Below are 27,298 nucleotides of genomic sequence, written 5' to 3'. Positions count from 1 at the left end.
GTCACACTTGAACCCAAGGCCCAAACGAAGGAAGAATGACTGAAGTGACCCCAAGCTAGTGTGACGTCAACCAAGAAGCATAATGAATGGATGAATGAAGGCTGTGAGACAAAGGCTCGCTGAAGCTAAGTGCCGTGTGCAAAGCAGTCGGCTGATTAGCCGGACTGAGGCATGGCAGATTGGTCAAGGTCAAACAATAGGCCCAAAAAGAGGGTCTATGGTCAAGCATAGCTGATCGGCTAGTGGAATAAAGTAGAAGAACAAGGGGTGGCAGATAGCTGGGAGTTTTCACAAAAGACATCTGTGATAAAAACACAGATTCCACTACTAATGGGCCGTGCAGTGCCTATTATCGATTGTTACAACTCTTTGGATTTGAAATAAAGAGTGCACATGTGGATAAGTTCGCCTTACTTTCATAGTAGTGAAAAGACTGCAAGTCTATTGAAGTCTTTTCTTTTCTGTAATGATTAATTCGAAGTGAATTGAAATCGCATTTTTAACAAAAATGAGACACAATGTCCCTTAGCAACAGCAAGAGATTGCCTTTAACCTTGTATTCTAATGCTTGAATAAAAACGGAAAATCCTGTTACAAACGATAGACAAACACGTCGACTGAAAAGAGGAAGCTAAAGAAAGACCAAAGAATCACTATCGAAGAGCGTGGTGTTTAGAGGTCATCAGAGGGTCACCTCTAGAGGTCCTGTTCATATTTCATCAGGCTACACCCGCTACTAAATCTTGTAAGTCAGAGAACGAACATTGGGTCATCTGAAGCTTAGCAAACGATTGCCCGACTAAGACGCTTTATTTTCTCCTGCCTGCTTGCAAGAATCAGGTAAATATCTTCACAATTCTAATGTAACTGTTTCTGCAATGCTCAACACATTTAACAAACTAAAGTGGAATTTGTTTATCTAGCTTCCGTTTTCATATGTAAAGTGATCACGGCCCTGTATTTGTCCAACGACTGTATAGTTTGGTTGGCTTAACATAGGTGATATTATTGTCGCAAAATCAGGGTAATTTTGAATAGTTTTATGTCCAATGTTGAATGTAACTGTCCTTTCATTTCTGTTGGATGAAACTGATAGGGTATAAGCGATCAAAGATTACAAAATTCCAATATTCTTGACATTTCTGTAGGGCATGCTACATGACCTTATTAATTGAGAATCCATATTTTACATTTATAGTTGGATGTTCAAGGATGAAATCAGCACATAAAGAACATAAACGCCGAAGCCTTTCGAAGAACCAAAATGTGCACCCTGATAACCCAGCTATTGCAGACGTAACGAGCAAAGGCTCGGCCAGTAATCAGCAAAATGTCTCAATTGAACTTGAATCGATATCCGACGATGAAAGCTGCCAGATTCAAGGTGGGAGTATTACAGACAGATATGGCGATTATGTGACCACCAGAAGAGTTGGACACAAGAAGCCTCACCGAGGTATGTACTCAAAATATGTCGGAGCGTAATTCGAAACATCCAAACATAAGCTACCACCTCCATGCATTACGTACCTACACACCTAGCGACGTACCCATCTACATATGCATACATGCATATGGACATTATTTCATATTGCTATATATTTTCTGAAGTGGAAAAATTTTACTGCGACGACTCAGTGAAAGCATAAGGACTACCTTTGTGTTGATGCTTGTAAACCCTGGTGCTCATATGAGTTTGCAATCATATTTATGATTATAAAACCCTTTCTATCTATCTATCTATCCATCCATCCATCTATCTATCTATCTACCTACCTACCTATCTATCTATCTATCTATCTATCTATCTATCTATCTATCTATCTATCTATCTATCTATCTATCTATCTATCTATCTATCTAACATATAACTTTCTGTTCGTATCATCGAAATCCACTGACCTCCTTACTTTGGTTAAGTAGTTGCCATTCACTATTAGCAGGCTGAGAGGTCATCATTCTGTATAAGCGGACTATATACCACTTTTCCGCACAGCGCCCTCAACCAGATCCCTAAGTTTATTTACATTTCTTGCGGATACATGAATGTCTTTTTTTATATGTCTATATTTTATCATGAAAGGCTATCGGATTTTGAGAGATCAGGACGGCTTCACGATGCTAATTAAGGAAATGTTTAAAGTTGTGGCTGATAGTACACCTAGCCCAGTCATTGATACAGACAGGATTAGCGAAGACAGTAAATCTTGCGTCGGCAGTTCTCCGGCAAGAAATGTTGAAGCTGATAACGTAAAGTCTGATTATGCTGACTACAATGTAACAAGAAGACCTTCCAGCAACTTCAAGAAAACGTGTAAGTAATACACCCCGCTATTTAGCTGGATAATTTAGCACATCCATTATACTACCCATTGATTATGAGGAATTTTGTAGGTCACGGATGTTTACAAATTTTTTTTTACTACGCTCATCCGTTGAGGGAGTAATAAAGTCAACTATGGACTGAAAGGTTAAATGATTAAGTTACTTAACAACTGCCAGCATACAGTGTTTTGAAACTCGTAAATAATTTTTCATCTGTTTAATTTTTCCCAGCACCAGACCAGGATACCTATCCTGAACTCATGGTTAACCTTTTGAAAAGAATCCTGAAAATGTACGGTGACGAAGCAAGCAAGCCTCCTGAAAGTGACAAAACATCGTGTACATTGCATGGCGGAAAATTAAACGAGAGGGACACAAACGTACACCACAGCGTGCCGAACGGCAAAGCAGGGGGAATCAATTCACAACACATAGCGGAAGGAGTAAATAACTACAGCGAATACGATACATCTAAAAGAGAAGTCCATACTAAACCAGGTAACAATACATCAGTTCTGTATTTACAGGTATTGCGAATTATTTTACTGCTTGTATTACTGCTTTATGCAAATACAAAATTTAGACAGTACTTGAGATATGCTAAACGACATAAAATCAATGATTATGTGATGAGACGAAAAATGATGCTGCTACTATTTTTCGAAAAATCTATCCAGGCCAGCTGACTCATAATCGCAGTTTGAGCACGTGTTTTCTAAAAAAAAGCTATGTATCACATGTGTAATTTTAAGTGAAAACATCACTTTAATATAATATATTTTATTTTCAAAGAATGATATCTTTACCGAATTTTTGATTTAAAGCAAAAGAAAATACAACATCAGTATTTGACTGTTATTGCATAACATGAAATGTATTATGTACCCTCTTATATCTTTGAAATGTTTATTTTTAGATTAATACCACATCTCCGTACCGTTTCTTTCTTTTCAGTTCCGTGTAGACAGTGCTGTGAAGATGGTTTCATAAGAAATGGTAGCCACATTGAAGCTGCAATATCTTCCATGACAGAAGATTTGAGGAAGAAAACAGGGGGTGAGTGAAATACAAGCGAAGCGGCTAAGAACTGGAAAGTATATTGCAGTTCACTTTATTGAATATGCAGCTCCTGTAAACACATTTCCGATGTCAAACAAATATAATACTGTTATGCAAATATTAGTAGTCAAATGGTACTTGTAACACTCCTCATCTCGTTTCTTTTTTAGAAAAACAAACGGCTTCTCTTCTATCACCCAAATTGACACCACCATCAACGTTTATGATATGTATCGTGCGCATGCGCAAATGCCATTTTTAAATATATATGTATATATGTATATTTTTAAATATATATATATATATACATATATATATATATATATATATATATATATATATATATATATATATGAAATATATTTGTATGTGTTTGCAAAGTGCTAAATACAAAAGTAGAGCGGGATATATAAGGGTTGCTTGAGAAATTATTTTACAATTACATCTCTACAATGACACTGAACAAGTTTAGTCTCCTGACGGGTAAGCCTCGCAGTTCAAAAAAACAACATTGTAGAGGGGGAAATTTAAGATTATTTATCCAGCAACCCTTACATATATATAAACAATGACTGTAGTTTTGTGCGTATCAGTTCCCAAAGGGCAAATATCACATAACTATTACTTGACGAATCGTGATACCGAATTTGCAAACGTCGAAAAAGCAATATATTACCTTTGTGGCCCTGAGAAAAGGTGTATATGCCCCGATCTGCGGCCTCGGAAAAGAGTGATGGGTTTGGAGGCCATTAACATTAGTGGCAGTGTTTAGCAAATTTAGGTACATTTGCCATGTTGAAAGTGTTTCGTTAGGGTGTTTAGAAAAAAAAAATTGACAAATAATTTCTTATACAGTGTCACTCATGGTTGAAGTGACGACAACTCAAGATAAGAAAGATTCCAAAGAATCCATCTCAACGTGCAAGATACATTCGCAAGAAGCAGATCAAGAACAACAGGAAGGATGCGCAAGCGCGTTATTGGAAAGGGTAAATTATGAGCCAGAATTTATTCAAATTAGTTTAAATTAGTTTTTCAGATTCAATTGTTGCGTAATACCCCATTCATTTAAAATGAAGTGATCACATAGTTAACTACCTTACAAGATTTTACTAACAATCTTGAATACACCACTATTGCATCAGAATATCAAAATTGTCATTCAGTGAGGGTACATAAGTATTTTTAGTGGCTCGTAATACATTTCTCTTCGAGGTAACAAGACCGCTCACAATCTATTACAGGTATTGTTACCTCATAAAAGTGTTCAGATTTGTGTATACGCTACGCTTGTACATACGACTTTCCTTTAAATTTGCAGATCCGCTCATCAATGTTGTGTTTTGGCAGTAAGGAAACTCACTGTACACAAGGCAAAGCATATTGTGCTTCGAGTTACTCAGGCAAAGCAAAAGGAGCGGTGAGCAATTCTCTTTCACGTTAATTTTCACAAATAATACCAACAATTTTATGATGTTGCACTCTTAGTAAGCACGTGTGGCCGGGGAGCAAACTAATTTGTTACACTTTCTAAATTTACACGTACAGACAAATAGTAAAACAGACATCCATCTCTTTAATTATTCTAAAACTTTAAAACACTCTTCACTCACTATCTGCAGGGCTTCATGGTTTGTACCCAATTACCATCATAGTTTGAATCAAACTCCGTCGTTTCCGAACTTTAGAAGAATATAGGACCTCTGTAACTTAAAGACCAGGGACTTGATCCCTGTATCAAGTTGGTCTCGACTCTAAAAGGATTATGGAGTGTCATAGCCTTTTGCTTTCCATTGAAATTGTAATCTAGTAAGTAATTATCCTTGTAAGACAATCTGACGCCGACACAGGCCTGTAAGGTTAACTGGGTGCAAGGTTGATCATTTAAAATGACCAGTTTTCAGTTTATTAGGACCCTCTGTACATTAAAGTATATTGATGACTGGACCTCATTTTAAACAAATGCAACGCACCGTTTACATAAAAATATAACGTGCGGCCACCGTCGCTTGAACTCCCGTTTTAGTTCATTATAAGTTAATTTTCATTATATTACTTTGACTGTAATATGTTTTCGCCACTTTACAAGTATGTTGACCCAATTTGCACAACGATACGAAAACACTGTACTCAAGCTGATTTCATTGATTTTAAATCTTGATCAAGGTGGCTGGAAAGGCTATTTTTGCACCAATTCTTTTCTCAGAGTTAATGTCAAGTTTCGAGTGTTAAAATCAAGATATTTAGTTCAAATTTTCAGGATAAGTCCCTTACTTCATACTTTCTCCATAGCATATAAAAACTTGTATATTTGCAGCCATTATTTTGAAATATTACACGAGTAAATATTCAAATTTAATTTTTCATATTTTTTTACATATTTGAATTTAATAATTACCCAATTAGTTATAAATATGTTGGCCCTATTAATTGTAAGAAATGTACGACAGGATTTGTAAGTAAAATTTGTTTTTATGATTTTACATGGGTTTACATGTCAAAAAAATATTAAATAATTCTTTCAAATTTGAAAATGTGATTTTTCAAAACGTACTTCAAATACAGGAAAAATTGTCCCATGTCATCTTGTCTGTAATTTTGTAATAGGCTGTAAAAAAGCCATGTCCATATCTCATTTTAAAGGTTGGATTCAATTGGCATAAAATTATGTAGGAAAACTGTTATTTAGTCAAAAAGGTTTAAAACAATCAATATTTGCACCCCTTTTTTGAAGTCACAGAGCAGTCGTATTGGTCAATCTCACTTTTGACACCTCTTTTACACTAGAAAAAATCTAAAAATGCATTTACAATAGCAGTCACGCATTCTGAATGCAAGCACTACCTTGTCAAACTTTCCTGAAAAACAGCAAAAAAGCTAAGGGAACTCTACTATAGTTAAAACACTAAGGTCTCCCAACTTCTTCTTATTTAGTCAGTTTTTCAGAAGTTTCAACAGGCTATAACTCTGCAATGCCTTTGACCCCCAATGTGTATTTTTTTTTTATTCCACAGAGAATGTTGACTACTTTTATATTTTCATAGCTTTATTGAAGTTTATAACTGACGCTCTAGCCTTTCCAGCCATCTCAAGTCAACTGTCCTGCTGTCTTGCACTCTTAAATAGTAGCGGCATGTCACAAAGGATGCTGTGCTTCAGTATGTAGCCTCCATTTCTCTATCGCAAGTCGAAGATCATCGTAAAACACAACACAACACGTTACACATTTTCGCTTCGGAAGGGCGTACAGTAGTAAAATTTTCGCTGGAACTACACCCAAGAATCTGCGTCTAATTGTCAGATTTCCAAAAAATCGAAATCGGCAAAGATGCTAGCGGCAGTTCAAGGAAAATGGGTCATTGAATTATTGTCTTTTTACTAAACTAGTTTCTGTCAAATAATGACAAAAGTTATATGTATAATTCATTTTTATAGTTTACGTCTTTTCAGGCGAGTTGCGTAGGTATGTAGTAAATCGTTCGAATGTCGTATGGTCTCATGTAATAATATCAAAACTTTAGCAATGACCCCGCCGCACACGGAAAAACACGAACTTTTGGTACAATGCGCGACATATCGCGTGAGCGGCGAGGCGAGTTATATATGAAGCATTTTTGTAATTTTTCCATGGGTTGTATATTAGGTTCTGTTCAGTAACCGGTGGTACGCGTACGAGGCATGCCCATCGTCAGTGAAAGTGCATTGCAATGGCGATGCGAATCAATGAAATACGATGACGGTAAAGTTTCACTAAAATAAGATTGTTTTGCAATTTATGTCTTGATTTTTCGCATTAAATGAGCTTCAGATTGTCCATGGAATAGCCAGTCATCGATTTCATACATGTTATTAACTATCTTATATGTCGTGTACTTACTTGTACGCCAAACAGATGTCACTGAAATGCCACTTATATGTTAAACATACTCTACATTTATTTAGGGCACCGCTAAAGATTCAGTTCAGAATGGTAAAGACGTCATTTACACCGACGAATATCATCAAATGCAACTGCATATGGCCGCAGCTGAAAATGACTTCCAAGAGGTTGGAAAATTGCTAGATAAAGGAGGTAAATAGGACACCTTTATTTGTTAATGCTAAAGCAACAATTACAACTTAATATGAGTTTTTTTGCGCAACCCTCTCAAAAGTAGTTAACAGTTGTAAAACAAACATATGTTCCGTTCACGCAGATTTTTTTACTTTTTTAAAATTAAAATTTTGAACAGACCGACGTCTTTTCATCTTTCAGTCGATATTTCTGCTAAATCGAGATATCAGGGCAGAACAGCCCTACACTTTGCGGCCGCAAACAATGCCTGTAATGCCGTGGAAGTTCTTCACAAACGTGGAGCTGACACGCATTGTGAAGACAATTTAGGAAGGACACCTCTTATGCTTTCAGCTTTTAGAGGTATGTCTGTACTTTAATCAACGGTTTTCTATATTCGTTTTCTGTTTGGTTTTATACTTTTAGCAGGGGTAATTTCTTATCGTTTGATGCAAAAGCAAATACTTTGTATGTATGTATGTATGTATGTATGTATGTATGTATGTATGTATGTATGTATGTATGTATGTATGTATGTGTGTGTGTGTGTGTGTGTGTGTGTGTGTGTGTGTATGTATGTATGTATGTATGTATGTATGTATGTATGTATGTATGTATGTATGTATGTATGTATGTATGTATGTATGTATGTATGTATGTATGTATGTGTATGTGTATGTATGTATGTGTATGTATGTATGTATGTATGTATGTATGTATGTATGTATGTATGTATGTATGTATGTATGTATGTATGTATGTATGTATGTATGTATGTATGTATGTGTGTGCATGTATGTATGTATGTATGTATGTATGTATGTATGTATGTATGTATGTATGTATGTATGTATGTATGTATGTAGGCAAAAAGATATGTAGACAAGTAGATAGGTATCTCAGAGAGTTTGTAATTTTTTATCTATCCACGTCTCATTGCGTACCTGTCCCTTTGCTGTGCATGTGCAAGTATAATTTGCCCAAAATTACATTTCATCTATCTACATTCTATCTATCTATCTATCTATCTATCTATCTATCTATCTATCTATCTATCTATCTATCTATCTATCTATCTATCTATCTATCTATCTGGCATACGTCAACCTATATGGCTAGCCTACCCTGAGTGCACAGAGTTACTACTTAGCTTGGGTGCAAATGCAGCAGTAAAAGATAGGTATGATGAAACCATTACAAAGGATGTAGCCATGGCTGTGTTATGTTGGGTATGTATGCTAAAACATATACTTTGTTTGTCATTAAATTTTCATAATAATTGATAGATCAAATATCTATCTAACTTTTTTGAAGCAGCTTTTGGCATTATGCATTTAGTCATTACATCGCTTGGCTCAGTGGAAGGTCCCGCTTCGGTGCCCCGAGCGCCTCACCAGTGCAATGCCACAATGCCCTGAGTGATCACACGTAACGGCCACAGCTTTGATATGTTTTACTTTGATCAAGATTTCAGTTGAAAAAGTTATTAAGTTACTAAGATAAATTTAGGATTAAGAGATGAATTAAAAATGCATCAATGTATTTTTTTCTGAATGAAATGGCAATCTTAATGACTTTTGTCAAAGGTCCCCGGGCAAGCAAAATGTAGGGAAGCTGCCGTACTTGTACGAACACGCATAGGTGCCTACGGGTATACCTTGCCCAATGCAGCATTGGGACGCATCGCTTCGCTGTACAGCCATCCAAACTGTCCAAATAGCCTGCGAGGTCGTCAACACCTGCTACAAATAAAATTATCTAGAAAATTGTTGTAGCAGACAAAACTACCATTATGCACAGTGAACTGTCACTTTTATTCAGATTACCACACTAATTTTACTCTACAAAAGGTTATTGGCACAGCCATGACGGTATATTGAAGTTAATTCATAACTGACACGCATTTGTGTATTTGAATCTGTACTTTAAATATCAACCGTGTGTTGCCATGTATGATGTCATCATATTGCTATGAGAATAGTGATAATATCAGTACAAATGTCCAATGAAATCTTATCAGTTTCTTTCTTATTTTAACGAACATTGTTGCTAGGGGAAAACAGCACAAATTAAAAGCGGATATATAGAATTGTACGACGATGACCAAAGAGGTACGTTAATGTATTTATTGATGGATTATTCGATGGATGGGTGCATAATTGGATGGATTCATCTCGTCGATAAATGTTTGTCCCAAATACGCTTACGCCATTTTAATATGTTTGATTGTATTCATGTATTACTATTCGTTTTTTTCATGGGGGAATCGTTTATCTCGTAGACTCGCCTTGGCCTGCTGAGAGGTACTTGGGGATCTTCAGTTTATTGACTACACGAGACGTTCAGAGTTCGTTGGTATTACACAGACTTTATTTCTCTCTAGACAAGCTTGACAGTTGTCATCGCCAAAGACATGCTTCTCCCATAGTGGGCCCGCTGTGTTCCTCTCTCTCTCAAGCAACTATCTTTCAGTAACTATTCTCCAGCAACTATATTCGTTGGATTTTTTAGAATGAGATTTTAAACGTGATCTTTAAGGCGCGGCTTTGATTATGCGATAGTCATGAATTAAAGATAAAATGATACATCCAATCATAAGCATCAATACAGGTCTTGATCTTAAATTGACATGTTACCATTAATATGCAAACGTAATTGACTACCTTCATGATTCTTAATATAATTCAAATATATTCCAGTTTTCATCCAGACTTCCGTAAACATCCTCGTAAAACGCAATTAGGGTTATAGTGCGTTTGTCGCAAATATGGTTTGTACGGAAATCGACTTGTAATTGAGATCTTGTCGTTTTAATTGATAATTTTTACTGGTATCAATGACCGCTAGGTTCATTAACCTTTGTGTGGGATAAAATATGTCCGTAACACTTACACTTGTCTCTCGGACATAGTTACCAGATAGTTCTTTAATCGTTTTAATTAATGATTTCAATGTGTATTAGTAATCACTTTCAGCTTGACTTCGAGCGGTCTCCCTCACATACACTTTTAGCAATATACCATTTTATGTTGCATATGCTACAATAGTATACCAAATTCTATCTTCTAGAGTTCTAAATGGTCATACATGAATTTATAAAAATTCATTGCTTATACGAACAATTTCTGCGGTAACTCCAAATGTCATGGCATATGCACGTACATTGTTGCCTTTGCTAGAGTTTGCCTTACCAATCCACCCCTAAATGAACATGGTACTTCTGAAAGTTAAATATTGTCACAAGGTTGTTGCTTTTATCCTCGGCGTATCGATTGCTTGAGGGACACGCAGCAGTAATACTGTAATCATCAATATCCCAGCTTGAACTTACCAAGATTCATATCGTCATAAGGATTGACTTAATTTGTTACGGATTTAAGAAGTACAGATGTTTACATATACTGGTAATGACTTTGACTACTAAACAAATCCGTTTTGTAATTTCCCTTTTAGTTACCTTAATTGAACCGATGCCTGACGACCCAAAACAGGTACTGTCGTGTTGCTATTAATAACTTAATGGATAACATACATGCACGAATACATACATACATACATACATACATACATACATACATACATACATACATACATACATACATACATACATACATACATACATACATACATACATACATACATACATACATGAGAGAGAGAGAGAGAGAGAGAGAGAGAGAGAGAGAGGAGAGAGAGAGAGAGAGAGAGAGAGAGAGAGAGAGAGAGAGAGACGTAGACCCGATAGTAGTATTGTTTGCACGATTAAAGCAGAGTCTCAGTAAAGGGTTAAAAAATGAGGCAAAATATATATGAATAATGTTCTTGCTGAACATTCAATCGCCGCCTGTGAGAGGTAATGCCGCATTTCCGACCAACGTTATTTTTGACCTTTCATTCTCACAGAAAGTACGCTTACAGGACCAATTCCATTTGTGCACGCATTTCATATGCGTTGTGCATTTTCTCAATTATGTTCGCACATATTAGTATCAGTATATTGTTCTCGCACATACAATAGCAAATGAACAATAAAAATTACAAACGACTTCAAAAGAGGGATAAAACTGCAGTAAGTGAAAATGAATAACCAGCGAGAGATACAATACTTGTTAAAGGTTGAGGGTAAAAGTGCAAAGATTAAAACAAATACAGTAAAATACTGACCGACGAGGTTTTAATCTCTGCGATTTGCAAGTGTTTTACTTCCCGCTGGTCGGCCTAATTTTAATAGAATAGCACATGGTCGTTACCATGTTCTTTAACACAGTCATTAGAATTAGCACATGCATGAAATGTATGTAATTGCCACCACCTGCACATTTATTTCTCACATGACTCAAAAGTCGTATTTGGATATTTCAATGGTAAGGTTTTTACATTGCTATGCAGTACTATAGACCAACGGCGCAAATAAGAATATTCTTTCAGCCTATGCCCTCTATTTTAGGTTGATCAGGGAAAGTTAGTCCTATCGTCAAAGCAAATTGAGGAAAATGATCTACTCAATGATCAGTAAAACGACAATATACATCTACACTGAAAATATATCCTGAACATGACTTGGCACTGGTTCTCGCGCATGTATTTTGACAATAGAAATCGCGCCATGCCTGTATTTCATATTGTTGACTACCATAAGTTGCGTTCTCTTTTTGACAGATGGGCCAAAGTTCCAAGCACCGTCCTAATTACAGGAGATACATTGATGAGCTATTCCGAGGTCTCATCTCTAAAGCCTGGGATACGGTACACAAGTAAGTACATTAAGTTGAACCGTTTGTATTGATCAGGTAGATAAGCACATTCCGGAGCGGGCATTATCTTAACTGAAAATTTAGATCACAGTCATTGAGATTGCAGGCAAAAAGGACACTTTTTCATGTAAATATTTATTACCCTCGAAGACAATGCCTAGCCATTAGGATGATTGACTTTGAAAGATTAGGGTGTGTACTGCGGCATTTTGTAATACTGACGTGTTTTGTAATAACTTACGCAAAATGTAATAAGGGGTATCAGCATTTTGTAATAATTGACGCATTTTGTAATAACGTCTGCAGTATCTTGTAATAAACCAGTCTACTCGTTTTCTAACAAGGGTATCAGCATTTTGTAATGAAAAATTGTCTACGCAAAATGTAACAAGGGTATCAGCATTTTGTAATAATTCGCACTTTGTAATAACAGTTAACGCATTTTGTAATAATTTTAAAAACGTTTCCCAGTTTTAAAGCATTAACAGATATTTTATTGACTTTGGAATGGTATTACAAAGTGTGTGTTTACTCGTTAAGTAAGTACAAAAATTGATCGCTCCCTGACTTCCATTTCAAATTAGAATGACTTAATTTTAGATAGCTGGCAATCAGTATTTTTACCAACTGATCATCTGAGGCAGGTAACTACTAGATTTTGACTAGTTTATTATCATATATTTGAGAGAATCATTGGTATACACAGTCAGTTGATTTATTAAATAGAGGATAACGACATTCTTTCTGATGTATTGCAGACAACCAGCAATCAACAGGTAGATACTCAGATAAAATAAAATATAATAACATAAAATAAATTATTATTCATCTGCCTTCGCAAACAATAGAATCGAACTTCCATAAAAACGGGCATGCAATGACCCCTTTACTTTCATATTTGATGATAAACATTGCATCACTGAATGGCTCCATACTGAAACTCCATACCTGTACTTTGAAAATAACTTCTGATAAAAGAAACAGAAGTAAATGTATTACGGATGTTTGAAGGTGAAAAATTTTATGGGGTAATAACGAAAGTTCACCAAGACGGCACTGTACAAATCTGCCACGACATCGTTGCTCGGCTCGTACATCGAATGTTGGATGAGTGCGCGATGTAAACAAAACTGACGCTTACCCTTAACCGCTCGCAGAATATGCATCTAAAGTGTATGGAATAATGCATCGTAAACGACGGGTGCATACATTCTTGATAAAAAAGGAGATGTATGATATAGAAATAACGGGCGACGCGCTGACCATTAACGTTTATTTGTGGGCAAGGGCGAGAGGAAAGCCAAAAATTAACGGGCGAGGCTTGCCGAGCCCGGTAATTTGGCTTTCCTCGAGCCCGCGCCCATAAATAAACGTGAATGGTCAAATCGGAGTCTGTTATTTCCATTATATTATCAGCGAACGCAAGGAAACCGTCAAATTGTCCGAAAATTTCAGGAGCGAACGACAACTGGGCCTCAGAAACTGAGCAATACGCGACGCACTGTCACGCGCGCTGTCAAAAATTGGCAAAGCCGGAGATGTTTTCAGAAAAAAGTATCTCAACTTGACCTATAAGTGCTCCATTTTATTTTGTGATTGGTTATGAATTATGTTTCAGCTGTAAAGTTACGTTACTTTGAGTTGTTAATCTTATTATTCATATTCACGGGCATGTAATTAAACCATTACTGTGTATTTGTGGTTAGTCACGTGGTTTAGCTCGACCAATCAAAACAGGGCATGGTAATATAATAATAATTATTACGAAAATACCGCAAAATAAGCACTCGGACATAAGGGCAACGCATCGCCCAACGCGCTAAACGCGCGCTAATGACTACATCTATGTGTCGTTATACATTCTTATTTTCGTAATAACCTTAACTAAACTGAAGTAATCTAAAGTACACAAAACTAAAACTAAACTAAACTAAACTAGACTAAACTAAATAGTCAGAATAATCTGATATTTTAGTGATTTGACTTGTTTAGCTTCTAAAGCGGAAGTATATCTGACCTATTGAGTGTGTATGTATGTATGTATGTATGTATGTATGTATGTATGTATGTATGTATGTATGTATGTATGTATGTATGTATGTATGTATGTATGTATGTATGTATGTATGTATGTATGTATGTATGTATGCATCTATGTGGGTAGGGAGGGAGGAAGGGAGGGGGAGGATAGAGTGCCTGAGTATGCCTATCTATGTATCTATGTATCTATCTATCTATCTATCTGTCTGTCTGTCTGTCTGTCTGTCTGTCTGTCTGTCTGTCTGTCTGTCTGTCTTTCTATGGCTGTTATCATTTAATGATAATGGCAGATGGCAGGTATAACCAGTAGGATAGCAAATCAAATTTAGCTTAATCTTGTATTGCAGGACAGCTTATCCTAGCTCGTTGGCTAGACAAATTTTACCATTTGGCGATAGCGTAGATTCAAAGGAGGAACACAACGGGAAAGAAATAGATCTATGAAAACAAATCCAAGGCTCAGTAGGTATGAATTGTCACCTTTTACATACAAGGAGACATGGCTGGTCTGTCGATAGAGCTTTATTTTGTCCTTGTTTATCGGATGATTAAAATAAATTATCATTCGGTATTTTAATTGACTGATTTACGTCTATTTCAGTATATTTTGATAAATATCAGCTGGCAGCATTGACATATTAACTTGCCCCTCTTATCTTATTACCGTAAATTATCGACAATCAACTTTAGAGAATCACATATCATACGTAAAGAAGTTGCTTATAATACTGCAACCTTTCGTACGTTATTTCAACTTTAACCCTTTGCACCCCAAGGTCCTGGGGTGGAGTTGACATTTGGAAGTACCATCTAGCATGACGCCTGACTTCTTAAATTAACAAAGACTGTCTACCATACCATTATATTTTGGAATCACCATAAAATACTTGTCCCAAAAATATGCAAATTATGGTCATGTGACCTCATTAAGTATTCAAAATGGCCGCCAATATATAAAATATTGTATTTTTCAATATATTTCATTTTCGTAGGAATTCATCATTTTTCCTCACCAAACCTGTTTTCTATCACGTCAGCATGGACTGAAATGAAATTGTGACAAAAATTATGAAAAAACACTGATATTTTGTATCATTTTGACCTGCTAAGTGTAATGTAAACAAAGGCTCTGTATAAGTGTTAGGTCGGTCAAAGCATAATGTAACATAACATCCAGCAACTAATATTATGAAATATTTCCCACAGTAAGTATGTATATTTTGAATGACAATGACACACTTGTCCCAAAATATGCTAATAATGGTCATGTGACCTGATTAGGTATTCAAAATGGCCGCCAACAATATAAATTTATCATTAGTGAAGAATTACACGCAGCGCCCTTGAATAGGGGTCAGACAGGTCAAGGTATCCTATTTTATAACATCTGACTATTGAATTTATCAAACTTTGTTCACAATTACAAGATATTTTTGGAATTGTAGTATTACAATTGCCCCCAAAATATGCAAATACTGGTCACATGACCTCATTAAATATTCAAAATAGCCCCCAGTATTCTAAATTTACAATGATTTTCACATGTTGCTTCTCTTTCTGACGACATTCTAAAGAATTTATCACTTCCTATTTCTCAATTATGTCTAAATGTATATTAGATTCTGTTGTCTACAACTGATGGTTCCAGGAAAATGTTTGTAACATCATTTTTATGAACCCTATAAAAGCTTCGTTCAAATCACTGTGTACACTAACATTACAATCATTTTGCAAAACTCAGAATTTGATTATTCGAGTTTTGCAAACTTCATCCAATATACATGCAAAAACATAAGATACACAATTTTATTGTAACCGAAAACAATATTTATTGTTTTACTTCAGTAAAAAAAATAAAATAATGTAGCATCGCCCTACAAATGAGACCGAAACCCTCAAAATGTCATAAGGGAACCATTTCTGGATAAGGTTGGTTTTGTGGCATGTACATCATTAGTATAATAAAATTGGGCCTTAGAACACAACACTGTCAATGTTGATGATGTCGCTGTCTTTTATCATGTTCTGAGCTCTGCATGTCATCTCCAAGCCTTCCTCTTTACATCCACCAACAATAACATTGAAGAGAAAAAAATGCAGAAAGGTCTGCAGTATATTGTCTTTTCAAAGTACAGTAAGCTTACTGTATGTAAAACCTACTAAAACTTTCTCAGTTTGTTTTCTCAATTATAAATCGCATACAATAAATCTCATTCTGTCTTCCATTGCATTTTGACTGTCAACTCAGACCCCCTTATATGGCGTTAATATGATAACCTAGCACCGGTAGTGAGATATAATCTCAAAATCATTATATGCTATTACATTTTTACGTATTCAAAAACCACAAAGCATTTTGAAATACATACAATATAAGCGGATGTTTATAATTATTACAAAATGCGTTTACTAATGTTACAAAACGCGTTTTATTACAAATCACTGATACCCTTGTTACAAATCGCGTAAACAATAATTTATTACAAAATGCTGATACCCTTATTACAAAATGCGTAGACCATTTTATTACAAAATGCTGATACCCCTATCACATTTTGCGTTAGTTGTTACAAAATGCGCCATATTACAAAATGCCGCAGTACAGGGTGTTAATGCAAATTCTGCAGACCATTTTTGGCCCCCAATATTAACAGTGTTTGTGTCTTGCTTTTTGCATCTTGGAAGGATTTCTGAAGAAAAGGGTGACCAGATTTGTGGAAAACTTCGTTTGCATATTGGTTTCAAATTTTGTTGAAATCTGCTCACATAAGATGAGTCTCGAGCTCTTTGCACAGACAGTAATCCCTTACATTGCTGATGATTTTGAAAATAGTTGACATGAAATTGAATGCAATTGGTTGATATTGCTATTGTTGATATTGTTAAGTGCGTGAAAGCCACAGACAGTTTATGTTACCGGTCTATATTGGAGGTAACATAACTAGCATCACATGTTCTGTGTTTCTTCAGATCAGTGCTGACCGGTAACGCTTGGCGTCCTAAAATCTTTTCAGACAAATTAACTGAAGTTTATTATGCTCATTTTATTTATTGCTTAAATGACACTTTGGGAAAACATTGCGAGACCGGAGCGACAAAGTGACGCTTTCTCGCGATTGGTGAGAACCTCTTAATATTCTCATTGCTGTCAGTGAGGCATTTTGAACTCTCACTAATGAGCAGTGAGAAATGCACTGCTTGGTGTGAATCAGGGATGGAAACAGATTAATATTCTCACCGATGAGACTGGAAATTCTCACCAAGCCTAGTCAAAATGGTAATTTTCTTTGTGAGAATGTATGATACATTCTCAAAAAGAAAATTACCATTTACTGATGCGAATCAACCAGATACTCGGTTCCTCAGTGAGAATCGGCTAGACCCATCATTCACTGGTGAGAATTTACCAGATTTATTCTCACCAATGAAGAAGAAGTCTGGCTGATTCTCACTAATGATCGGCGAATCTGATTGATTCTGAACAGTGTATAATGAGTATTGAGTAGGATACATTATCACCGTGAAAATAACCATTCTCATTGTACTCTGTGAGAAGTTCTCTTCTCACCACTGAGAATCTGTTATCATTACTTGATTCTCATCAAGAGTTGCATGTCTCACTGCTCACCTGTGAGAATTAAAAAAATCTCACTGAGAGCGGTGAGAATAACAAGAGATTCTCACCGATGGCGAGAAAGTGTCACTTTCTCGCTCCTGTCTAGCAATTGTTTCCCATAGTGTGACGAACTAAAGAGGAATAACAAAAAACGTGAAAAGCAAAAGATAGTCGACGAAATTCTAGAAAGATTTTTCACATGCCATATTGTTATCATCGCAGCTTATTTCACAACATTGTTTGTCTAAGTGAGTTCTCCATTGATTGGAAGGAGAGTTATCTAAAAACCAGAACATGAAGCTTTAATAGTGTGTTTGTATGTATATATATTCCTACTCTATTTTGTCAGAATTGCCTCATTAGTAATGGCGATCATTTTTATCTTTCTCTCCGACAGAGTGACATTCAGAGTAAAGTTGTTGATTAACTACGTGTTCATCATCTTATGGGCTTTGATAGCTGTTTTTGTCCTAAAGGGCAATGCTTGTTATCATTTCCCCACTGATATTTGGAAGGTGTTTCTATGGGTAAGATTATCCTCACCTATACTGTGAATTTATTTATCGGGTGTTTATTTAGCGATAAAAGATACTGACAACGATTATTTTTCGGTGAACAGAAGTTTTCAAGTATTGAACCATTCGGATTTTTAAATTGCTTATGCTACATAATCGTATCTCAGCTTTATGTGGTTTAAGTTAGGGTTAAAATTTTTGTTTCAGTGGTTTTTTAATTTGGGAAATGTGCCGATAGTTACAGGAAGTAGTGGGTTCCAATTATAAATTTTTCAAGGAAAACAATAAGGCTCTACATATTAAATGGTCACCACACTCTGTTTCGAAATTAATACTTTCAGGTGGCTACTATTTCATGTTCTGTTTCATTATTTGCATGGGAACTTATCAGACGCTATAAAAACTATCGACAATTTACAGTAAGTATCTCCTACTCACAATACATCATTCTGGTATGTCTGTCTGCTTTTACGTTGAAAATACGTCATAGTTTAAATTGAGCTTTGTGTATTTTCTTGATGTATTTTTAGTTTTTAAACGGGTTCTTTTATGAATTGTGTTATTACAGTTGTAGGTTTCAGATACCTCATCGCACGGCAACCTTTATTCAGCAACGGCTATGAGTGTGCGTTAAGACGAATCAGCGCACGACCAACAGTTATACGGCACAGAGTTACATAATTGCACTATTTCGAGATACCGGTCAGAATCCGGCGGCTTTGTCTCATGCTAAGAAATGTCTCATGCAGCTTCTGTGTACTATTGCTTTGATATTTTCAAAGGTCTCCAACAAATGCAGCATAACATAATTTGCTTCCATTGTCTAACCCAGGCGTGGAAAATTTCGAAGTTGAGCAGATTGAAAATTGAACAAGACTACTGCCGTCTTATAGACATAGAACATGGAACTGTCTGTCCTACATGTAATCATGCTACTGTCTGTTCCAAATGCGGTCGTCCGAAGCAAACATCTCTTGAAAGCCAATGGTTTGAGAGTGAGCTAAAGAAGATAGGCAAGATGACCTACTTACGGTACAATTGCCACCTGTTATGGTGAGAATGTTTTCCCTTACCTTTGTATATTTATTAATTTCAATGACCCTTCAAAATCGATTGAAACAGTATTATGCATACGGTCCGGTATCTTCACAGTTCAACTTAAGCTACAAGATTATCGTAAGTAATCGGTGTTATAAGATGTGAAATATTTGATATACATTATACTTTCAAATTGGAGGGGCAGGATGATATTTACTTGATTTCCCATGATTTGTTTGTTGTACAAACTTTGTCAGAAAAAGAAACTCGTCTAACCTGTTTTGCATGTCGGTCAGTGTATTTTGTAGTTTTTAGACTAGTACAACAAGTATGATACTCTTTTGCTATTCCTCGTCAGGATCCTTTTTGATTGCATCGTCTTTGGATTGTTGGCAACGACTTTCATCTTTCATTGTGTGGATATCGCCCTGGTCCCCAGTGAAGTATGTCAGCTGCAGGATACAGCAAACGATACCATCGTCGCGGCTGGGACGATTACAATCCAAGCCACAATCATCGGAACTAGTGCAGTGTCGACCACACACTTTATAATATTTAGTTTCGGGTTTTTTGGAGCATGTATGAGAATTTTCAAATATGCAAAATCATTTTCCCCATTAGGTGAGTCACAAAAATACAGTTTCAGTTTCTTCATGTGGCTATTTGATGTTCGTCTCATGATAATTTAAGTTCCATTATCTACAAGCTATCCCATAAGGATCACAAAAGACTCGCCGTTCAATCAATTTAGTGATAACATATTTTTGGATCTTGGAATATTCCAATGTAATGATTCGAGTAATATCATTGTATCCTTTTATAAGGTAAGCGATCAGCCATCATGGCGGCACCCAGTAATCTAGACTTTTTGGACGGAATACTCACCTTAAATTTTCGTATTCTAAATGTTTGCCCATTAATTCCTGAAGTAAATTGTGAATAGTACATCTTTTGAGTAACCCAAATAAAAGTTAAATCTTGCAAATTGTCCAGTTTAAGATGTGACTTAAATTAAAAAAATCCAAATTATATCACCGGCTGTTTGTTTACTCTACGGGAAAATTTGTCTGGATTTACCAAGGAACAAAAATAAAAACAAGAGAAAAGCTGAACTGTATGTACGCTTTTCAAAATAAGTCGACAAAACAGTCAGCAATTGAGTCGCATGGTCTTGAGGGTCATATAGTTCTCTTTATACGCAGCCTGTGTTTAATATTATCCCCTTCCACCCCTCTAGGCTCTTTCTGGAAAAATTGCGTGAGATCAAGAGGACCAATGGCGAAAGGTTTACTCTTGTATTCAGTGTACTACATACCCTACGGTTAGTGCAAAAGTGGGAAACTCAAGAAATTGTCATAAGTTTGGTTTGTAGTTATTATCTTATTATATAGTGTTTCTGCTTTTTAAAACTTATACTACTTGCATTAGATCAGAAAGTACCATCATTTCGATTTACAATAAAACTTGTTCACATTTAGGTTTAAAGTATCAGGCGGTTCAATCTTTAGGATGTAAATTGTATAATTTTGTTGTCAGATTTGCAAAAATAGCACGTTATCGAAGTCCCCGTTGAAGGCTGCTAGACTGCAATTTCTCTTGATTTCTCTTTCTTCAAATTGTATGTTTTCTCAGCCTGTATGGTTTGGGTATCGTGTATCGATGAGGAAGATAGAGCCGTGACGTTTTCAGACACTCTCATGCTACTATTTAGGATAACTCTTGTAGACGATTACGACAGGCAGGTGAGTTACAATATACCAGCATTGCCACTTAGGTTTAAATCTGCCACATCTGGAAGGAAACGCCGGACTTACCTTGTCTCGAATTAACCACCCTCAATAAAAGAGTCTAGTATTGTAACTACTGCCGCTTGGTGCCTCCGTTACCCCAAGGTGCCTTTTTTAGTATTCACATTGACAAGAGCGACATTGATATCACATTTTGGCCACAGTGAAAGTACATGACAGGGGCTTTTAAGATGTATACTCTCACTTCATACACCTTTCCTCTGTATTCTTAGGAATACACACTCACTTCTTTATGATGCATGTTTGTTTAATATCTCACAAAGCTCTGAAAGTTCGACGTATATGAATAAAGAGGGCATAACGAACAAAATGTGTTTTTGCAAACAATATAGTTGTTTTGTTGTATTCTCAGAAATTGACCGAGGAGAACAATGTTGTATGCTCTGCAATAGTTGGAACCTACCGAGCTACCACTACTGTATTTGTGATGAGTGTATTGCTGGCATTGATTATAGAATCGTTTAAACGGTAAGTACCAGGCAATACTTTTAGCCATACCGGCAATCATGTATATTTACTTTTGATGACTCGTATTTTGCATGTAAAGATCATTATACCAATTTGCATACAACGAGAAGAAAAATGGTAGCTACGATTTCGTTTGAAAAGTGATAGGTTTTTCCTGACTCATTCATTCTAAAAGCATTACATATAAATAATTATATGTCGTGAAAACAAAAATTTATATGTAGGATAGGGTAGTACAAACCTCAAAATTATAACGCTTATATGTTTGCTTATATTTCAATGACGAAAGAGGACAAATCAAGGGTCACCAAGCAAAATTTTTGTAATTATTATATAAGTAATTTATTATGTACGGCCACTGTCAGTCCAAATTAGCCTTCAACCTATTAATAAAGAGGTCGTTGAATTCACTGGTTGAGTCTTTCCCTTAAAATTGCATTTTCCAGGGGACATCTTGATGCTGACATTACTAATGTTATGGACGAGGCAGATGAGTTATATCCCCCAAGAAAAGTAAGTAATACGAGTCTTTGAAACCATTGATTTTAAAATATAGCTACATAATATTAGATTGTAAAAATACCCTAGAGAGTCAACTTCTATTGTATTAATAACTCAATGATATACATTAGGAACTCTTTTGTTTATGAAGGTCTGATAAATAAAAGACAATCATAAGCAGCGACGAACATTCTTCTGAAAATAGTAATTTGCAATACATTGTTTGTTAAATTGGCCACGCATTTTCTCGTTCCTAACTTGATGTACATTATGTAAGACAAAATTGTGACAATATATAAAAGTTCACGAATGGTATTGCATAATGTTATATACATTAAAAATATTACAGCCAGTGTAATTTTTAGGAAAAAATGCTAGGTGTAAATTATTTAATGAATTGCATCTGAGATTTACGGTAAGAAAATAAGAAAATATTCCTCACATCCTTGGCGAATGAGAATATGTGATCGACGCTGGTGGAAAATCAATCCTACACTCTCAATAAATCGTTCCACACTCGGGGTAAATGCGCATACACGAAAGCGGTGTATATTTCATTAGTTCTACTTGGATAATAAACGGCCCTTTGGTCCACATGCAAAATATTATCCAAAGGCGCGATGAGTAGCACACGGACCGGAACTACAAGGTAAGCAGGTCACAATACTTCGTCGTTGACAGCCTCACAAAAACAGTCGAATTTTCCAATTAACTATTCAAACAGTACTTGAAAGAATTAGAAGAATATTGCCAAATAGCCAATATTCCGCCCGTGAGCGAAGTATGTGACTTTGGATAAATTTGGAACTATATTTAGTGATGCGGAATAAAACATGATCACGAAGTAGGATAGTCACTGACACAGTTGATATAATCCTTCACTGTTTCTGGTGTAAATTTCACGCATTTAGTGCGACACCAAGGACCTGGGATCAGATTTCTCACACTCGTTCGGGATATTTGTCACTCACAAACCTTTGGCTCGTGTGAGACAAATATCCCGTACTCGTGCCAGACATCTGATCCCTGGTCCTTTGGGTGTGAGGAGATTCTATTAGGCCCTGTCTAAGTTGCGGACATGTCACATTTGAGATCTAGAACCAAAGATTCTAACACAAGCCTTTCGAAATAGCGTGGATTTTACAAGGTTTTACAGTTGTAATATTATTGTATCGAGTCTTTTGAAGTCTGTGATAAAAAAATATTAAGCAATTGAAAACCGAAAAAAAATTCCAAAATGAAATCGATGTTCACTCTACTCTTTTAGTTCCACTCAAAGTCATTTTTCTATCGTAATTGTCATCTAATTAATGTTTATCTTTTAGGATTTTTCTTGCTTGAGTTTTGCTATTAGGTTATGCTGACGCCATGTGCAATATTATCCCCAATAACCACTTCTAAAATCTCCCGTGACTTTACCGTAATGGTCAGAATCGCTTCCACTACACCTTCAATTGCGTCGGTATTAAATTCTTGTTAGGGCAGTACACGCCGTAAAATTGAAAGACTGGTCTTAGTTTGCACAAAATGTCATGATATTCCCTTTCTACGACAAAGATAAAAATTGTTTCCTTTTCAACAGTTCCTGCGAACAGATACAATTAAAATCAAGCACAGAAAAGAAGATATCGATGATAATGTAAGTATTTATGTTGAAGACTCGATGAATTTACATTAATGTATTTGAGTGTGTGGGTGCGTGTAAAGGTAAATAGGCAACTGTATAAATACGCATTACATATAAAGGCACCGTACAACATATTCTATATATATATATATTACATCTTTGCTTACATACTTAGTCATTCACATACATACATACATACATACATACATACATACATACATACATACATACATACATACATACATACATACATACATACATACATACATACATGTCCGTTTATACGTAATATGTATCTATGGATGGATGAATGGATGATTAGACGGACGGATGGATGGATGGATGGATGGATGGATGTATGGATGGATGGTTCGAGAGATGAATGGATGGATGGATATATGGATTTATGGATCTAAGGATCTGTGTAACAAAAATATATATCAAGTATCTGACAGGTGTATCTATGTTTGCATATACGCATGTATCTATATATCTATGAATCTGTGTATCTATCTACCTACACAAATACATATACATATCTACATATCTTCATAAAAATACATTTCAGACAATCGATAAAATGTGTTCTTTCACATTAAATGAAGATTCACAGGTTGACCATTTTCTCGTTTGCATTCGAAGTCACAACGTCCTATCTGCAGGCACCATTCAAATAAGTCGGCGATGGAGAGCACTGACGCATATCCATAATTGTTTATAATCCACAGGCTTCTCACTCACACTATCTCGTTTCAGTGGAAAAATATCAACGGTACCAAAACTCTTTGAGACTGATCAATATATGAACGATGTGAATCACTTTTGCTTTACACACAAGCGATACTCATAATCAATTTCTAAAAATACAAAGTCGCGCAACGTCCTTTCTGCCAGTTGCATTTGGTGTGGGACACGGCTAAGTGAAATATTTAAAGATGCAAACAAACACTAACCAACTTCTTTATAGAGTACGATGGCCCAATCAATTCATCGTCAACTTGAATTTCAAAGCAATATAATTCAAGTAGGAATTAATTTTTGTACAATGCAAATTTTTACACCGTATTTTTGTCTTTCTTTATTGATGTCCCCTGCCAAATCGAAAGGCTAACATTGAGTGGACAAGGGAAGAAATGGTAAGTATGTTTTCTCGTTCGATGAGCTCTCATTAAAAGTTGGTAATGGTTGGCTTTGGGCACTAACACATTCTACATACGATGGATGGTGCTACTTAAAGAAATATACAATAGCTACACGATAGTCTTTGTGCGAATTCGCAAATCATTTTATTCGTTTACTTACATTCAATACAACCAGTACAATTATCACATTAGGGAAAGATTGCAGTAACTTGCATGGTACCCGAAACCCTGGTCCTTACCTGACCAACTCGGGTGACAAACAGAAGACTTTTAATTCCCAAAGGTGTGAATGTTCCATTGTTATGTCTATCTAATCCAACTGATGCCATTGAAGGCAAGACAGGTCTGTGAAATTGATCCTCTGATAACTAAGCAGGGAAGTAGGCTTTTCCTAAGTTAATGGAGCTTTCCCGTATGCACTAACAATGGTTTCATCTAATATTTCTTTCTTTCTTTTCTTGGCAACCTCCCTCACACAAAAGGCTTTCTTTGAGAACGCAAATGAAGAAATGGTAAGTATCTTGAACTTAAAGCATGTGTAAAAAATATATATCAAGAATCTGACAGGTGTATCTATGTTTGCATATAAGCATGTATCTAAATGTCTATGAATCTGTGTATCTATCTATATACACAGATACATATACATATATACGTATCTTCATAAAAATACATTTCAGACAATCGATAAAATGTGTTCTTTCACATTAAATGAAGATTCACAGGTTGACCATTTTCTCGTTCGCATTCGAAGTCACAACGTCCTATCTGCAGGCACCATTCAAATAAGTCGGCGATGGAGAGCACTGACGCATATCCATAATTGTTTATAATCCACAGGCTTCTCACTCACACTATCTCGTTTCAGTGGAAAAATATCAACGGTACCAAAACTCTTTGAGACTGATCAATATATGAACGATGTGAATCACTTTTGCTTTACACACAAGCGATACTCATAATCAATTTCTAAAAATACAAAGTCGCGCAACGTCCTTTCTGCCAGTTGCATTTGGTGTGGGACACGGCTAAGTGAAATATTTAAAGATGCAAACAAACACTAACCAACTTCTTTATAGAGTACGATGGCCCAATCAATTCATCGTCAACTTGAATTTCAAAGCAATATAATTCAAGTAGGAATTAATTTTTGTACAATGCAAATTTTTACACCGTATTTTTGTCTTTCTTTATTGATGTCCCCTGCCAAATCGAAAGGCTAACATTGAGTGGACAAGGGAAGAAATGGTAAGTATGTTTTCTCGTTGGCTTTTAATTGAGATAAGCTCTCATGAAAAGTTGGTAATGGTTGGCTTTGGGCACTAACACATTCTACTTACGATGGATGGTGCTACTTAGAGAAATATACAATAGCTAACACAATAGTCTTTGTGCGAATTCGCAAATCATTTAATTCGTTTACTTACATTCAATACAACCAATACAATTATCACATTAGGGAAAGATTGCATTAACTTTCATGGTACCCGAAACCCTGGCTCTTGCCTGACCAACTCGGGTGACAAACAGAAGACTTTTAATTTCCAAAGGTGTGAATGTTCCATTGTTATGTTTATCTGATCCAGCTGATGCCATTGAAGTCAAGACAGGTCTGTGAAATTGATCCTCTGATAACTAAGCAGGGGAGTAGGGATTTCCTAAGTTAATGGAGCTTTCCCGTATGCACTAACAATGGTTTCATCTAATATTTCTTTCTTTCTTTTCTTGGCAACCTCCCTCACACAAAAGGCTTTCTTTGAGAATGCAAATGAGGAAATGGTAAGTATCTTGAACTTAAAGCATGTGTAACAAATATATATCAAGAATCTGACAGGTGTATCTATGTTCGCATATACGCATGTATCTAAATGTCTATGAATCTGTGTATCTATCTATAACACAGATACATATACATATATACGTATCTTCATAAAAATACATTTCAGACAATCGATAAAATTTGTTCTTTCACATTAAATGAAGATTCACAGGTTGACCATTTTCTCGTTCGCATTCAAAGTCACAACGTCCTATCTGCAAGCACCATTCAAATAAGTCGGCGATGGAAAGCACTGAAGCATATCCATAATTGTTTATAATCCTGAGGCTTCTCACTCACATCCTCTCGTTTCAGCGGAAAAATATCAACGGTACCAAAACTCTTTGAGACTGATCAATATATGAACGATGTGAATCACTTTTGTTTTACACACAAGCGATACTCATAATCAATTTCTAAAAATACAAAGTCGCGCAACGTCCTTTTTGCCAGTTGCATTTGGTGTGGACACGGCTAAGTGAAATATTTAAAGATGCAAACAAACACTAACCAACTTTTTTCTAGAGTACGA

General features: G+C 35.9%; 1 protein-coding gene across 1 annotated transcript; it reads left to right on the top strand.

Moving 5' to 3' along the window:
• Positions 1-1,202: 1,202 nt before the first annotated feature.
• LOC139143980 (uncharacterized) lies at positions 1,203-26,614 on the top strand. The gene is made up of 24 exons (XM_070714609.1): positions 1,203-1,456; positions 2,084-2,314; positions 2,557-2,823; positions 3,280-3,381; positions 4,240-4,373; positions 4,706-4,804; positions 7,327-7,456; positions 7,640-7,801; positions 8,558-8,667; positions 9,492-9,549; positions 10,892-10,929; positions 12,098-12,192; positions 18,246-18,375; positions 18,705-18,782; positions 19,196-19,416; positions 19,760-20,022; positions 20,639-20,722; positions 21,034-21,143; positions 21,562-21,677; positions 22,124-22,190; positions 23,761-23,817; positions 24,912-24,941; positions 25,430-25,459; positions 26,534-26,614. Exons 1-24 carry the CDS (start codon positions 1,213-1,215, stop codon positions 26,612-26,614), a joined length of 2,937 nt encoding a protein of 978 aa, XP_070570710.1. The 5' UTR covers positions 1,203-1,212.
• Positions 26,615-27,298: the final 684 nt, after the last annotated feature.

The sequence above is a fragment of the Ptychodera flava genome, chromosome 1, assembly GCF_041260155.1.
Source record: "Ptychodera flava strain L36383 chromosome 1, AS_Pfla_20210202, whole genome shotgun sequence".
NCBI lineage: Eukaryota > Metazoa > Hemichordata > Enteropneusta > Ptychoderidae > Ptychodera > Ptychodera flava.
This window is presented reverse-complemented; position numbering and strand designations above follow the sequence as displayed.